Source organism: Oncorhynchus tshawytscha, linkage group LG01 (assembly GCF_018296145.1).
Source record: "Oncorhynchus tshawytscha isolate Ot180627B linkage group LG01, Otsh_v2.0, whole genome shotgun sequence".
Taxonomy (NCBI): Eukaryota; Metazoa; Chordata; class Actinopteri; order Salmoniformes; family Salmonidae; genus Oncorhynchus; species Oncorhynchus tshawytscha.
The window spans coordinates 9,443,356-9,457,495 of record NC_056429.1 but is presented as its reverse complement, the minus strand read 5'-3'; the positions used below and the strand labels follow the sequence as shown (position 1 = coordinate 9,457,495).

General features: G+C 42.9%; 1 protein-coding gene across 1 annotated transcript; it reads left to right on the top strand.

The window, feature by feature from the left end:
* Positions 1-64: 64 nt before the first annotated feature.
* On the top strand, positions 65-13,038 carry api5 (apoptosis inhibitor 5). Its single transcript, XM_024445549.2, has 14 exons — positions 65-375; positions 1,189-1,350; positions 1,539-1,632; positions 3,286-3,351; positions 3,883-4,034; positions 4,451-4,657; positions 5,247-5,351; positions 5,464-5,553; positions 5,855-6,039; positions 9,950-10,043; positions 10,203-10,259; positions 10,397-10,476; positions 10,851-10,996; positions 12,069-13,038. The coding sequence occupies exons 1-14, from the start codon at positions 301-303 to the stop codon at positions 12,137-12,139; spliced, it is 1,584 nt and encodes a 527-aa protein (XP_024301317.1). The 5' UTR covers positions 65-300; the 3' UTR covers positions 12,140-13,038.
* The last annotated feature ends 1,102 nt before the right edge of the window (positions 13,039-14,140 follow it).

The window sequence follows — 14,140 nt, the reverse complement described above, 5'->3', positions numbered from 1 at the left end:
CTTGTCCGCGCGTTCCAGGACGTTGGTGTGCGTCCCTGAAGGAAGCGCATGCGCACTAATGTACTTCCTGATACTAATTTTCGTAGCAAGGCTAGTCGTGTACATTGTTGGAGCGGACAACGGGGTTTCATTCGCAGCGTTCTAGAAATTTCCTCTCCCCATCCCCTTGTCCAATACACAGCACGTAATATTGTATATGTTTTTGGAGAAATTCTGGACTCAAAGGGAAGAATTTAAAGTCATATCGGTGGAATATTGTTTGTATTCTCATCTCGACAACACGCAGTTGGACGCACTCTGATGGCGGTCACTATCGAGGAGCTGTATCGTAACTATGGGATTCTTGCTGATGCCAAGCCGGAGGATCTGAGCCAGGTATGCAGGAGATGGATGACTACTTATCTAAGTAATTGAAGTATCTTCCAGAATAGCGCCATTTTTTTTATTCTTCAAATAAGTTACAGCAGTGGAAGCCAGAGGTGAAAGTTAGGCCGAACCACACACATTGGTTAAGTATAGTAACTAGCTAGTTAGCATCTCATGTTAAACTAACGTTAGCTTGTTAGCAAGCTAAAATGGGCCTAATTTGATAGCTAATCCTGTTTCACTTGATTTACCCGGCGTTTGTATCGTAGCTTTCCAGGTAACTCATGGAACTAATTTACATTTATAGCAAGCAAGTTAACCAGCTAGTTACTTACTTGGCGATGGTTTATAATCCATTTTAGTTAGCTTAGCGAAGTCAAAACAGAGAATACAGACCGCTAGCTAGCTTCATGCTAGCCAATTGATTTGACCTGACCCCTATCCCACTAGCTAATTAGCGGATAGCTAGCTAACGTTAATTGTCTAAGATGGATTATTGATAGCCTTGCACAGCTCCTGAAAAAAAGTAATTGAGCCATGGCATGACTTATAACTTGTCATGCTGGTTAGATTTACAATGTAAAAATCAAAGGCGCTCTCTTACTATAGTGTTGTTAGCTAGGTAGCTACTACTACTGACAACTTGCTAGTATAATGCCAAGGGATTCAAGTATTGCATGCTTGTTGGGCAGAAGTCTCATCTCTAGTCTAATCAGTATTTTGATCAACACTAAACTGGAAGCTTTTGCATTCATGTTTGACAGTGATGTCCTGATATTACAAACTTGTTAATGTATCAAATTGTTTGGATCTGTCCTCCAGCACAAAGATGCCTATCAGGTGATCCTTGATGGCGTGAAAGGGGGTCCTAAAGAGAAGCGCTTGGCAGCACAGTTCATTCCCAAATTCTTCAGCAGTTTCCCAGAGCTGGCGGATGCAGCAATCAACGCTCAGCTTGACCTGTGTGAGGATGAAGACGTCTCGGTAAGGATTTTATCCCAGTGGCACTATCATATCCATTTGGGTAATTCCATTGTGCAGAATGGAGAAGAAAAGAAGTTAGATTTTAACCAATCAATTTAAATGAGTAGCTGTATATCTAATGCCTGGTTACGGTAGTCCTACTACTCTGTTGCTTACCGGTTGTCGGTTCTTCGTCTTTTCTCCTGTAGATTCGGAGGCAGGCCATCAAAGAGCTCCCCCGTTTCGCAGCCGGGGAGAACATCGTCAGGGTAGCAGATATCCTCACCCAGCTTCTCCAGACAGGTACAGTACTCTTAAGCTAACCCTCCTAGACATTTTCACATGTAACTTGGTGTTGTTGTGATACAAAAATTGTAATTTTGATACCAGGCCAAGTATCGCTTTTACCACATACGTGGGAGTGACCTAGTGGAATACACATGCATAATGATCTGCATGTTGTTATGGCAGTAAGGGGAAATACTGCATGAAACCTTCTTTATTCCTCACTTAATAAACACAAATCTAATCCTTCATAAACACACACACTACTCTCTCTCCCACAAACACACATCTCCCTCCCTTCATCACACTCTGTTTCTGTGTCTCTCATAAATACACTGCTCCCAACTTTTAAAATGTTAGGCATGTTACCATGTTGTGTTGTTGTCATGTGTTGCTGCCATGCTATGTTGTCATGTGTTGCTGCCATGCTATGTTGTTGTCTTATGTCCCTCTTAATGTAGTGTTGTGATGTGTGTTTTGTCGTGTTTTTTTTTTTTTTTTTTACAAAAATGTATCCCAATCTCCTCAGGATGCCTTTTGGTGGACTGTCATTGTAAATAGGAATTTGTTCTTAACTGATTTGTCTGGTTAAATACATTTAAAAAATCCCACTTGCCATCACGGCTAAATTTCATTTTAAAAACTGATAAAGGAATAGATCAAATTGTATTTGTCACTGGCCCCGAATACAGCAGGTACACCTTACAGTGAAGTGCTGAATACAACATGTGTAGTAGACCTTAAAGTGAAATGCTGAATACAACGGGTCTAGTAGACCTTACAGTGAAGTGCTGAATACAACAGGTGTAGTAGACCTCACAGTGAAATGCTTACTTATGAGCCCCTAACCAACAATGCAGTTTAAGAAAAAATAGGAATAAGAAATAAAAGTAACAAGTAATTAAAGAGCAGCAGTACAATTGCAAGATTATATACAGGGAAAGCCCAGAGAGAAGGAGGCGAGTGAGGGGTGGACGGAGGGAGAGGAGGAGGCGAGTGAGGGGTGGACGGAGGGAGAGGAGGAGGCGAGTGAGGGGTGGACGGAGGGAGGGGAGGAGGCGAGTGAGGGGTGGACGGAGGGAGAGGAGGAGGCGAGTGAGGGGTGGACGGAGGGAGAGGAGGAGGCGAGTGAGGGGTGGACGGAGGGAGAGGAGGAGGCGAGTGAGGGGTGGACGGAGGGAGAGGAGGAGGCGAGTGAGGGGTGGACGGAGGGAGAGGAGGAGGCGAGTGAGGGGTGGACGGAGGGAGAGGAGGAGGCGAGTGAGGGGTGGACGGAGGGAGGGGAGGAGGCGAGTACCAGTGGCTGTTGCTTGAATTCAACTGAATTTATTAACATTTTATAACAAGTGCAAGCAGGTTCTTTAGATCGGTAGGGCTGAAAATAATCGGTAGTATCAGATGAAACGTTACTGTGTTATTCTAAAACTGTTGGAATTGGGGTGTTTTTGTAATGTACAATTACCATGGGAACGTTACCGGTATACCGAGCAACACTCGTACCTTGTATCAAACCTATGTAGCATGTGCCCTGTTGAGGGGAAATGTTTGTACTCTCCTGGGAGTGGACATTATGTATACCATGGTGTTTGGGTCGGTGTCAATAGGAGATATGTACCGTCTGGGATGCTGTTGGACCAATATTTATACTCTCTTCTACGTTGTTTTTTACAGAAGATTCGGCTGAATTCAACCAAGTGAACACAGCTCTGGTCTCCATCTTCAAGATGGACGCGAAGGGTAAGTGTCCATTTTTTTTTTAACATTTCAATTAAATATATTTTTTATCTCATGTATGGGTATGTTTTCAATTGTGAGATGACGGACAACTTCACGAGTCAACAGGCAGGATGCAGTGCCTCGTGCTCTTGTATACACTAGTGAAAAGGCAGGGCGCCCTGCCTCGTGCTCTTGTATTCGTGCAATGCTCTAAAAAGAAAAGAGTAGTTCAAAATAAATGTGTTTTTTTCCAGGTGTTTTCATACCTGACTGTATTCCATGCCGTCTGTTGTGTAGAACTCTGAAACAACGCTTTAGTAAACATGTAGCAGGCCTTAATCCCAAATGAATGGGTGAAATGGGCACCGGAATAGATAAAAAATTAAATTAACCATCCTAGTTAGTGGATAGTCCTAGTTAGTTGAGGTGAGCATAACATGGTTATAATACCCTTTTCTTTGCCTCGAGCCCCCCCTCCCCAGAGGCAGGACTTCTGCATAGCCTCTTTATGTCCTGTGGATAACCAACCTGCATTTCTCTATTCTGTCTCAGCTACACTAGGAGGTCTGTTCTCTCAGATCCTGCAGGGGGAGGACATAGTAAGGGAGAGGGCCATCAAGTTCCTCTCCATCAAGCTGAAGACCATGCCTGAGGACGCCATGACCAAGGAGGTGGAGGACTACATCTTCACAGAGACAAAGAAGGTCTGTTCCATAGCGCTCTGCTCTGGTAGCAACGATCCGTGTGGTGAACCAACTCACTGCTTGGGGCTGGTTAGTAGAGCTCTTTGTGAGAGGGCTTGGATAGATTCAAATTTGTTTTTATTACTATTAATTGACAAACTGAATACAAGAGCTCCGTAGGAGGGATCTGCCACCTAGTTGGAGGTAGGATATATTTGTAACTGGCTCCTGGGTCATTTTCATTAGAGCACATCGTAGCAAAATGTCTTGAAAGCAAAAAATTACTTTCTTGTTGGGCAAGTCCTGGTAGTCCCTCCCAGTTTTAGTCAGTTTTCTTCTGTTTGGTGCCTACTGAACACGACCCAGCCCTGTGTCCCACGTTGACCCTGTGTCCCACGTTGACCCTGTGTCCCACGTTGACCCTGTTCCAACCCCAGGTGCTGGAGGACGTGACTGGGGAAGAGTTTGTGCTGCTGATGCGGATCCTGATGGTGCTGAAGGGCCTGCAGACGATGAGTGGACGGCAGCAGCTGGTGGAGCTGGTGGTGGAGCAGGCCTTTCTGGAGCAGGCCCTGAACCCCGCTGACCCCGACACTGTGGACCGCCTGCTGCAGTGCACGCGCCAAGCCCTGCCCCTCTTCTCTGTGAGTGATACACACTATAACACACACACAGGCCATAATAATATACTCCACCTCTTCTCTGAGTGATACACACACACACACTAACACACACACGGGCCATAATAATATACTCCACCTCTTCTCTGTGAGTGATACACACTATAACATAGACACAGGCCATAATAATATACTCCCCCTCTTCTCTGTGAGTGACACGCAGACATTCTAACATACTATACTCCACTTAGTGTCTTCCAGTACAGTGAGTTCATAGTCATTTTTGTGTGTCCCCTGAGGACTTGAACCTGCGACCTTCTAGGTGCCACACTTACCAACTGAAGCAACTGCTTATCTCCCACTCACAACACACAGTATCACCAAACACACTGGGGGAAATGTTGTTTTACAATGCTTACTATCACCATACACACACACACTGTAATTGTTTGCAAAATGCTAATTGTGTGTTTGCCTTTACGTCTCATTTTTACTTATTTTCTATTTATGCGTGTTTGTTCAAGCTTCTGACCTCCCCCTAAAACAAATGTTCCTCAGAGACAAATGAACTTGAACTTCTTGAACTTGAAACTCATTATTTTTACACTTCCAGAAAAATGTCCATTCCACCCGCTTCGTCACTTACTTCTGTGACCACGTCCTGCCCAACCTCAGCTCCCTGACCAGTCCCGTGGCAGAGCTGGACATTCAGCTGGAGGTCAGTTACCACCCTCCCCTGTACCAACCGTACAAAGTTCAGGCAACTAGTCCTCCATGTTGGCTCCAACATGCCGGGGACAATAGCATTGATATGTGGCGTGTGTGTGTAGGTGTTGAAGCTGCTTGCTGAGATGAGTCCATTCTGTGGAGACATGGAGAAGGTGGAGACCAACCTCACCATGCTGTTTGAGAAGCTGCTGGTAAGTAACAGCCTAGCGCAGCTCAGCCTTCTCATGGGGTTAGGAGTGCTTTCACCATACTGGTATCTCTCTGGTACCTTCTAACCTGACTGCATATCACTATATCTAGTTGTTGATTTTGGACCAGCTTATGTAACGGTCTGGTTTGTCAGACTGGTAAAAGGCCAATGGACCAAACAGACTGTGCCAAGGTATGAGGCTGATGTTGGTTATGGTGTGTTTTGCCCTTAACCGGTCCGGACCGGTGGAAGGCTAACCGGTCCGGACCGGTGGAAGGCTAACTGGTCCTCCCTGTGTCTAGGAGTTCATGCCGCTGCCTCCAGAGGCGGAGGGTGAGAACGGAGAGAACACACTGAGCGACGAGCCCAAGCTGCAGTTCAGCTACGTGGAGTGTCTCCTCTTCAGCTTCCACCAGCTGGGCAAAAAGCTCCCCGATTTCCTCATTGACAAGATCAATGCAGAGCGCCTCAAAGACTTCAAAATCAGGTAGAGGAGGGTTTGCCCTGTTACGTTTTTGGCAACGTTCGCTTGTCTTTTTGAAAAGTGTTGTGGCATTTACATTTATTTTGGTCCCCATTTTCATCAGTCATCTGCGTTTTGACAAAGCTTCTGTTTCATTTCTATCAGTCTACTGTAGCGTGTGGATGCCAGTAATGTTAGTGATTGTTTACCGAGTCATAATTTTATTTGTATTTTAAGTCAGTCTAGTACCCTTTTGCATACAGACTTTTCTACAGGCCGTCCAGTGTGGGAGTAGATGTGGGTGGGCGTCTTATTTGAATTAATCCGTTGGAATATACACCCATCACAAAGAAATCCACTATTAGATCGTTTTTGGCAGGTCCTAAAACACAAAACGAATAATGTATTTTCAAAAGATTAGAATAAGAGGTCGACCGATTATGATTTTTCAACGCCGCTACCGATTATTGGAGGACTCCAAAAAAGCCGATACCGATTAATCGGGCAATTTTGGGGGGTGGAATTAATTTTTTCCATGTTATTTATTTGTAATAATGACAATTACAACAATACTGAATGAACACTTATTTTAACTTAATATAATACATCAATAAAATCAATTTAGCCTCAAATAAATAATGAAACATGTTCAATTTGGTTTAAATAATGCAAAAACAAAGTGTTGGAGAAGAAAGTAAAAGTGCAATATGTGCCATGTAAGAAAGCTAACATTTAAGTTCCTTGCTCAGAATATGAGAACATATGAAAGCTGGTGGTTCCTTTTAACATGAGTCTTCAATATTCCCAGGTAAGAAGCTTTAGGTTGTAGTTATTATAGGAATTATAGGACCATTTCTCTCTGTACGATTTGTATTTCATTCACCTTTGACTCTTGGATGTTCTTATAGGCACTATAGTATTGCCAGTGTAACAGTATACCTGGGCTCATACCTGGGCTCGAACCAGGAACACATTGACAACAGCCACCCTCGAAGCAGCGTTACCCATGCAGAGCAAGGGGAACAACTACTCCAGATCTCAGAGCGAGTGACGTTTGAAACGCTATTAGCGCGCACCCCGCTAACTAGCTAGCCATTTCACATTGGCTACACCAGCCTCATCTCAGGAGTTGATAGGCTTGAAGTCATAAACGGCGCAATGCTTGACGCACAACGAAGAGCTGCTGGCAAAACGCACAAAAGTGCTGTTTGAATGAATGCTTAAGAGCCTGCTGCTGCCTACCACCGCTCAGTCAGATACTTGTATGCTTGTATGCTCAGTCAGATTATATGCAACGCAGGACACGCTAGATAATATCTAGTAATATCATCGACCATGTGTCTTTAACTAGTGATTATGATTGTTTATTATAAGATAAGTTTAATGCTAGCTAGCAATTTACCTTGGCTTACTGCATTCGCGTAACAGGCAGTCTCCTTGTGGTTAGAGTGTGGTTAGAGTGTTGGACGAGTTAACTGTAAGGTTGCCAACTGACATGGTGAAAATCTGTCGTTCTGCCCCTGAACAAGGCAGTTAACCCACCTAGGGTTCCTAGGCCGTCATTGAAAATAAGAATGTGTTCTTAACTGACTTGCCTAGTTAAATAAAGATTAAATAAAAATATATTTAAAAAATTGGCCAAATCGGTGTCCATAAATACAGATTTCTGAATATGAAAGCTTGAAATCGGTCAACCTCTAATTAGAATGGCATATTTCGAGTTGAATGGTGTTACTAGTCTGTGCCGCCTATATGGCTGAGCCGTTCACATGAAATCAATAGGTGTTTATTGATCATTCAACAAACTAGGCCTACTTGGGCTACCCTGACTACAGTCAACACACATAATACAGTGAGCTCAAAGCATTGGGACAGTGACACATTTAGTTGTTTTGGCTCTGTACTTCCAGCACTTTGGATTTCAAATTAAATGAATTGTCTTTATCTGAATTGTCTTTCTGAGTCCAGAAGATAAACAGAATTGTTCCAGGAGACTGTAGGTGATTTACAGTAATAGACCATGAAGAAATGTCTGAAAAATGGAATTCTAAATACAAGTGTATTTTAATTACGCTGTAAAAGGAATGGATGGACGTACAAGGCATCAACTTAAGTTACAAATCATTAACAAGCATTATTCTAAGCAGTTGAGTTGTTTGGCTTCCACGTCAGAGTTGCTGACCACTAGCGTTACTTTATAGTTAACCTCCAATCTGAATAAGGGACCAAACTACTTTAATACACAAGTTGACTACTTTAATACACAAGTTGACTACTTTAATACACAAGTTGACTGGCCCCAATATTTTTGTTCCTTTAAAATGGGTGGGATGATATGTACACAAAGTTCTGTCATTTCTAAACCGTTCATCTGATATGGATGAAAATACCCTCAAATTAAAGCGGACAGTCTTCACGTTAACCTCAGTCATTGTATAATTTCAAAGCGTTGGAGTATACAGTCAAAACAACAAATGTTTCACTGTCCCAATTGGAGCTCATTGTATTTTTATAGTAGGCTAAGAATATAATGAAATATAACAGAATAAATTACACACAAAATAATATATTTTTCCTGCATGGCAACGTGTGGAACTGCTGTCCATATAAATAAAGAGCCCATGGCAAGTCCATGATTTTTTAAATTCAATTTTATCCTCTTTTTCTCTTTCCTAACCTCTCTGTTTTGTTAGGGAGCAGGGGTAGGGTCTCACGTTGAGTATCTTCATTATTTATACCCGTAGAAAATAATAGCGTTCTGAAAATCATTTGAGTCTCGTGTTCAAATTTCACATCCTCCGTTGGGCTTTTGGAGTTGCATTTATGCAATTGAGCCAAAATAATAGACGTTTACCTGATTTAGGCTACATTATAGCATGCTAAATGTTTCTGAGCAGCGATAGATGGAGCTGTCCCACCTCTACTTATTTAGAATTAACCTAATATACAGACAGATATTCAGTGAAACAAAATCACTTTAAGGCGAGTCACATGTTGGTTGGGAGTAGGCCTAGGCTACGAAGCGACTGCGAGTGAAGAGCAAAATAATCTGTTAGTTAAACTACATAACATGCTGGCAAAATGTTCTGATCAATGCAAAATAATGAGCCAACTAGACAAGATAATCGTGAGCAGCACTCGCCTCAACTTAGCTAACATTTCCACAGCCTAACCAATATCCAAACGGCGATTCGGTGAAAATAAAAAAATATTCACGTTTGTCTCAAAACAGTGCTGAAATAGAGTTTATAAAAATTGATTTTTTAATTTTTTAAATTTAACTTGTTGGTTTTTTTTACCTTTTATTTAACCAGGCAAGTCAGTTAAGAACAAATTCTTATTTTCAATGACGGCCTAGTGGGTTAACTGTCTGTTCAGGGGCAGAATGACAGATTTGTACCTTGTCAGCTCGGGGGTTTGAACTTGCAACCTTCCGGTTACTAGTTCAACGCTCTAATCACTAGGCTACCCTGCCTCCCCTACCCTGCCGCCCCTACCCTGCCCCCCTTTCAGGAAGCAACAATTTGATGCCTTCAATTGTATTAGCCTATTTTATTTCCATATTTTCTTTGTCATTCAGTGATATTTATTCCCACTAAGTCTTTATGGATCCATCCAGTTGTGGTTGAGGAAACAACAGTGCGTGTGGTGGGCAACGCGACGAGATGGATGAAGTGACATGCCTCGCAAAGTTTACAACTGCCAGGATGATAGTAGTTAGCTGCCTAGCAACCACCAAGAGCGTGCCAATACCGCCTCAGCATTACGTCTACGGTTCATACTCGGCCGTACGCAGAACTTTCCCGAGATCATTACTAGGGCGGTTGGCGGAAATATGTAACTAAAAGTTGGTGGGATGCTGAAGATGGCGAGGAAAAATGTCTTGGTTTGAAAGGTGTATAACCCAAGTTTGTTATTTCTCTCCTGCCTCCAGATTACAGTACTTCGCCAGAGGGCTGCAGGTGTACATTCGCCAGCTGCGAGTTGCCCTGCAAGGCAAGACTGGAGACGCACTGAAGACCGAAGAGGTAGCTATGTATCATGGCTGTTGTTTTGGTCTCCAATGATAAGTCACTAGTTTTGTTTCTTCTTGACAAGCCTCGCAGTTGTTCTGATTTCAATGAAGCGCTGTAGACCGTTTTCTATTGTGAGTATTCCCTGATGGTTATATTGTCTTTCCATCTCAGAACAAGATCAAAGTGGTGGCTCTGAAGATCACCAACAACATCAACGTTCTGATCAAGGTGAGGCGTTCAAAACACTTGGTCGACCCTGAAACGCACTTGGTCGACCCTGAAACGCACTTGGTCGACCCTGAAACGCACTTGGTCGACCCTGAAACACTAGCTGACCTTCTCATTACTGTTCCCTTTCTCTGCAGGATCTCTTCCACAACCCACCTTCGTACAAGAGCACAGTCACGCTGTCCTGGAAGCCTGTCCAGAAGGCTGAGGCTGTAGCGTAAGCCTCTTTCAATGTTGTCACGGGGAATCTGGTGACCCAGAATATCGGGTTTCTGACGAGGTGTTCTTTAACAGTCTTAAAGATGCATTACGCTGTCAAAAATCGAAATGGGTCAGATGTTTTCAGATCTCCAAAAGTAGTCTGTCAGGGAGTTCAGTGCCAGGCCGTCTGTTTTGTAAATTGGAGTGTAATGTTCATTCATGGGATTCAGTCTCATCTCAACGGACCTGCCCATATCAATGACTGATGAATGGATTTGTAATGCATTATACAGGGACACTAGCAACTTGTTAGTGGCAAATCTTCAGATATAAAACACCATTCGATCAGGTCACCTGGGGTCATAACACTGTGACCTTTGCCCACCACAGTCTGAAGCGCCCGTCCGGGGAGGATATGGGTGCAGGCAGTACCATGAAGAAGCAGCTGTCCCCCCCCCTGCCCCGGAGGGATGCACGGCAGATCTACAACCCCCCCAGTGGCAAGTACAGCGCCACCATCGGCAACTTCTCTAACGGTGAGGGTGGCGCTGGGGCGGCGAGGGTGGCACACTGAGCCATAGCTGGGTTTTAGGGGCACCGGGTGGAAGACAGACGTTGCGCAGACATATGTTTTTTTTCTCATATTGTCTGACATTTTGTCTCTTCTACATAAGTAGAATGCTCTTGGTGTAACTTAGTCACTCTGGGTGAGATGATGTACTGACTGAACTGTAGTCATGTTTTGGGGGCCTACTGAGCCTCTCCAATGTGTGTGTGTTGGATATTGTTCACTTCCAACGTGTATTGTGCCACGTACACCCTTTCTGGTTACTTGAGTGACCGAGGTGCACATGCTAATGATTTGATGCTAGAATGTACCGTGTTCATAGGATAGTTATAAACTGGGTCGTTTGAGGCCTGAATGCTGATTGGCTGACAGCCGTGGTATATCAGACTTTATAAACTGGGTTGCTCGAGGCTTGAATGCTGAATGACTGACAGCCATGTTATAACAGACCGTATACCACAGGTATGACAAAACATATTTTTACTGCTTTAATTATGTTGGTAACCTGTTTGTAATCGCAATAAGGCACCTCAGGTTTGTGTTATATGGCCAAAATACCACGGCTAAGGGCTGTGTCCAGGCACTCCGCGATGCGTAGTGCTGAAGGACAACCTTAGCCGTAAGCAATAAGGCCGTGTGGTATATGGCCAATATACCACGGCTAATGTTGTACTTAATGCGGAGTGCCTGGACACAGCCCTTAGCCGTGGTATATTGGCCATATACCACAAACCTGAGGTGCCTTACTGCTTAATTAACCCAAATCGGGCATTGTTTTCAAGCTGAGCCCTCTGTTTCATGTGAGCAGTTGAGAAATCTGCAACTGAATGGAAGGGAATGTCTCCATATTACGATCCTTTTGAGCTATGAAACACATGAAGTAACACCGTTAGTTTTTCCTTTTATAGGCTGTTGGATCCCTTCAAAATAAGGCCCAGAGGTTATTCCTGGCCAGGTCTAACAGTCAGGAAAATCTCCTGGCCCTTATGATGATTGTTCATACTGATCCCCTGTTTGTTGTGCCCGTCTTGTGATTCCAGAGCAGCGCGGAGGCTTCAGGGGCGGCCGGGGAAGAGGATTCGGAGGCAGGGGCCGAGGCCGAATCTACTGAGTCCACCATCACACACACACTACACACACTGAACTGCAGCACATCAGGATCCCAGCCGTAACCAAGGGGGTCTCCATGACCACCGCTCCTCAACATGTGTCCACTTGTTCTTTTTCCTCCGCCTCCAAACACCTGTGCAAAGGAAGTTGTTGTTTTTGGTCGTTTCCTGCCCTCAGAGTAAATCCACTTCAAGGAGACTGGGATTTGGACTTTCCTACCTGACATTTCCACCCTCACACTCTTGCCTGGTGAAGCGATTGTTCAAGTAGATCCTTGTGGTTTTAGTTTTTTATTAGTATTTTTGTGGAACCAGAGACTGACAAGTTGTACCTGATTTGATATTTTTGTCAGAAAAAAAAAGTTTTATAAACTGTTGACAAATGCATTCTATCTTTTTATTTCTTTAAAAAAAAATGGAGCTTGGATTTGGATTGGCCTTCTCTCTTCGCTTACTTTGTATGAATCCAAATGTTTTCGTCAGAATTTTTTTTAAATCAAACTTGTATTGATGTCTCCACCACCATGCCCTTTTGTTTGTGTAAAACCTTGTTAAAAATAAGACAATTACATTGAAAACCAATGTATTCTGAATTTTTAGGTAGTAGGAAAAACTAGATTATTTCCTCTGCAAAACAGGCTGTGTGACGCTGAATAGATGATTATTAAAGTCAATTTGTTTTATTGGACATTGGGTGTCTTTTGAATCAGCCAAGGCAGATTTAGGACTTGGGAGTTCAATTTTAATTAACTCCCAAGTAACTTTTCTACTAAATTTAAATGAGTTTAGAGTCTCAATTTGAGTTTTCCATTAATGTTTTGCATGCTTTTATTTTTTTATTAAATATTTCTCCCCGTGTTATTTAAAAACTTTTGGATTAAAAAAAGGAAATCAAATCTGATTGGCATACATGATCGATTTATTTGAGTATTTTTCTACCAAATGGTCCTTCAAAGCTTTTCCTGACTATGCAGTATACAGAAGTTGACCTGTGTTGTAGGTTCTCTGCTTTATAGTTGGTGGTGTATCGTCTATATAGTCAATCAATGCAAAAGACAAAACAGACTCCTGGGGTGCATTCGGGTTGAAGGAAACATAGCAACTGTTGATTTGAACGCAACCAGTGCAGTTCTGAATGCCGCACCCCTCCACACGCGGGAGCAAACATACCTCCAAGCTTGTGGTATTTGGGACATATGTGGTGTTTGGTATGGACTGTTATTAATTGTTGCTACAAAAAAAAGACCAACTGAACACAACCCCCTGTTTTAGCTTGTATTGAGCTTCACTTGCTAGGATTTGTTCATTTGATTTGATTTAACTTTTTTTTTGTAAAAGAACTGGTGTTTTCTGAAGCCCAAGTGACCTTGCTGTCAAAGGAAGAGTAAGGTATCTTGAAGGAAATTACATCCCACTGTTTCCTGTAGATCTGAGAGGAATTAATATATATTCATGTTATGGTGGATTGCTTCGTCCTGCCTTGTGATTTGCTGGGTAGAAATATTAACATATTGCTTCCACCTAACCAATCCGCTCAGTTCCACAGCAGTGGAATTCAGCAGTGAAGTACTCCCTTTCACCCTCAGCACCACAGGAAGGAATGGCTTGACATGGTTTCTATAGAGATTTAATAATATTGGTTTGTTAAATGTATTTCATTTTCCTAGCTAAAATATTACTGGTGACCTTTTTATCTAAAGGTGACACAAACATTTGTGCTTAGGTTGCTGATGATTCTGAAGCCTCTCAAGCTGCCTCCTAACCCTTTTCTTCAGCACCTTGGACAGGGTTTTGACTAGATACTATAGTATGTCAGAATTGACTTTTCGTAGCAGGTTAGGAGAATTAACGTAATGGGTTAAGGTTGGGGTTAGCTTCAAAGCAAAAACAATATCTGCTTTTTGACATCTATTTGACCAACTAATCTATCCAGGCTTGGAGAGAATGACAGCAGCAAGGTGAAAATGGAAACTTGCAGAGGAAGAGATGAAACGGCTGTTGGA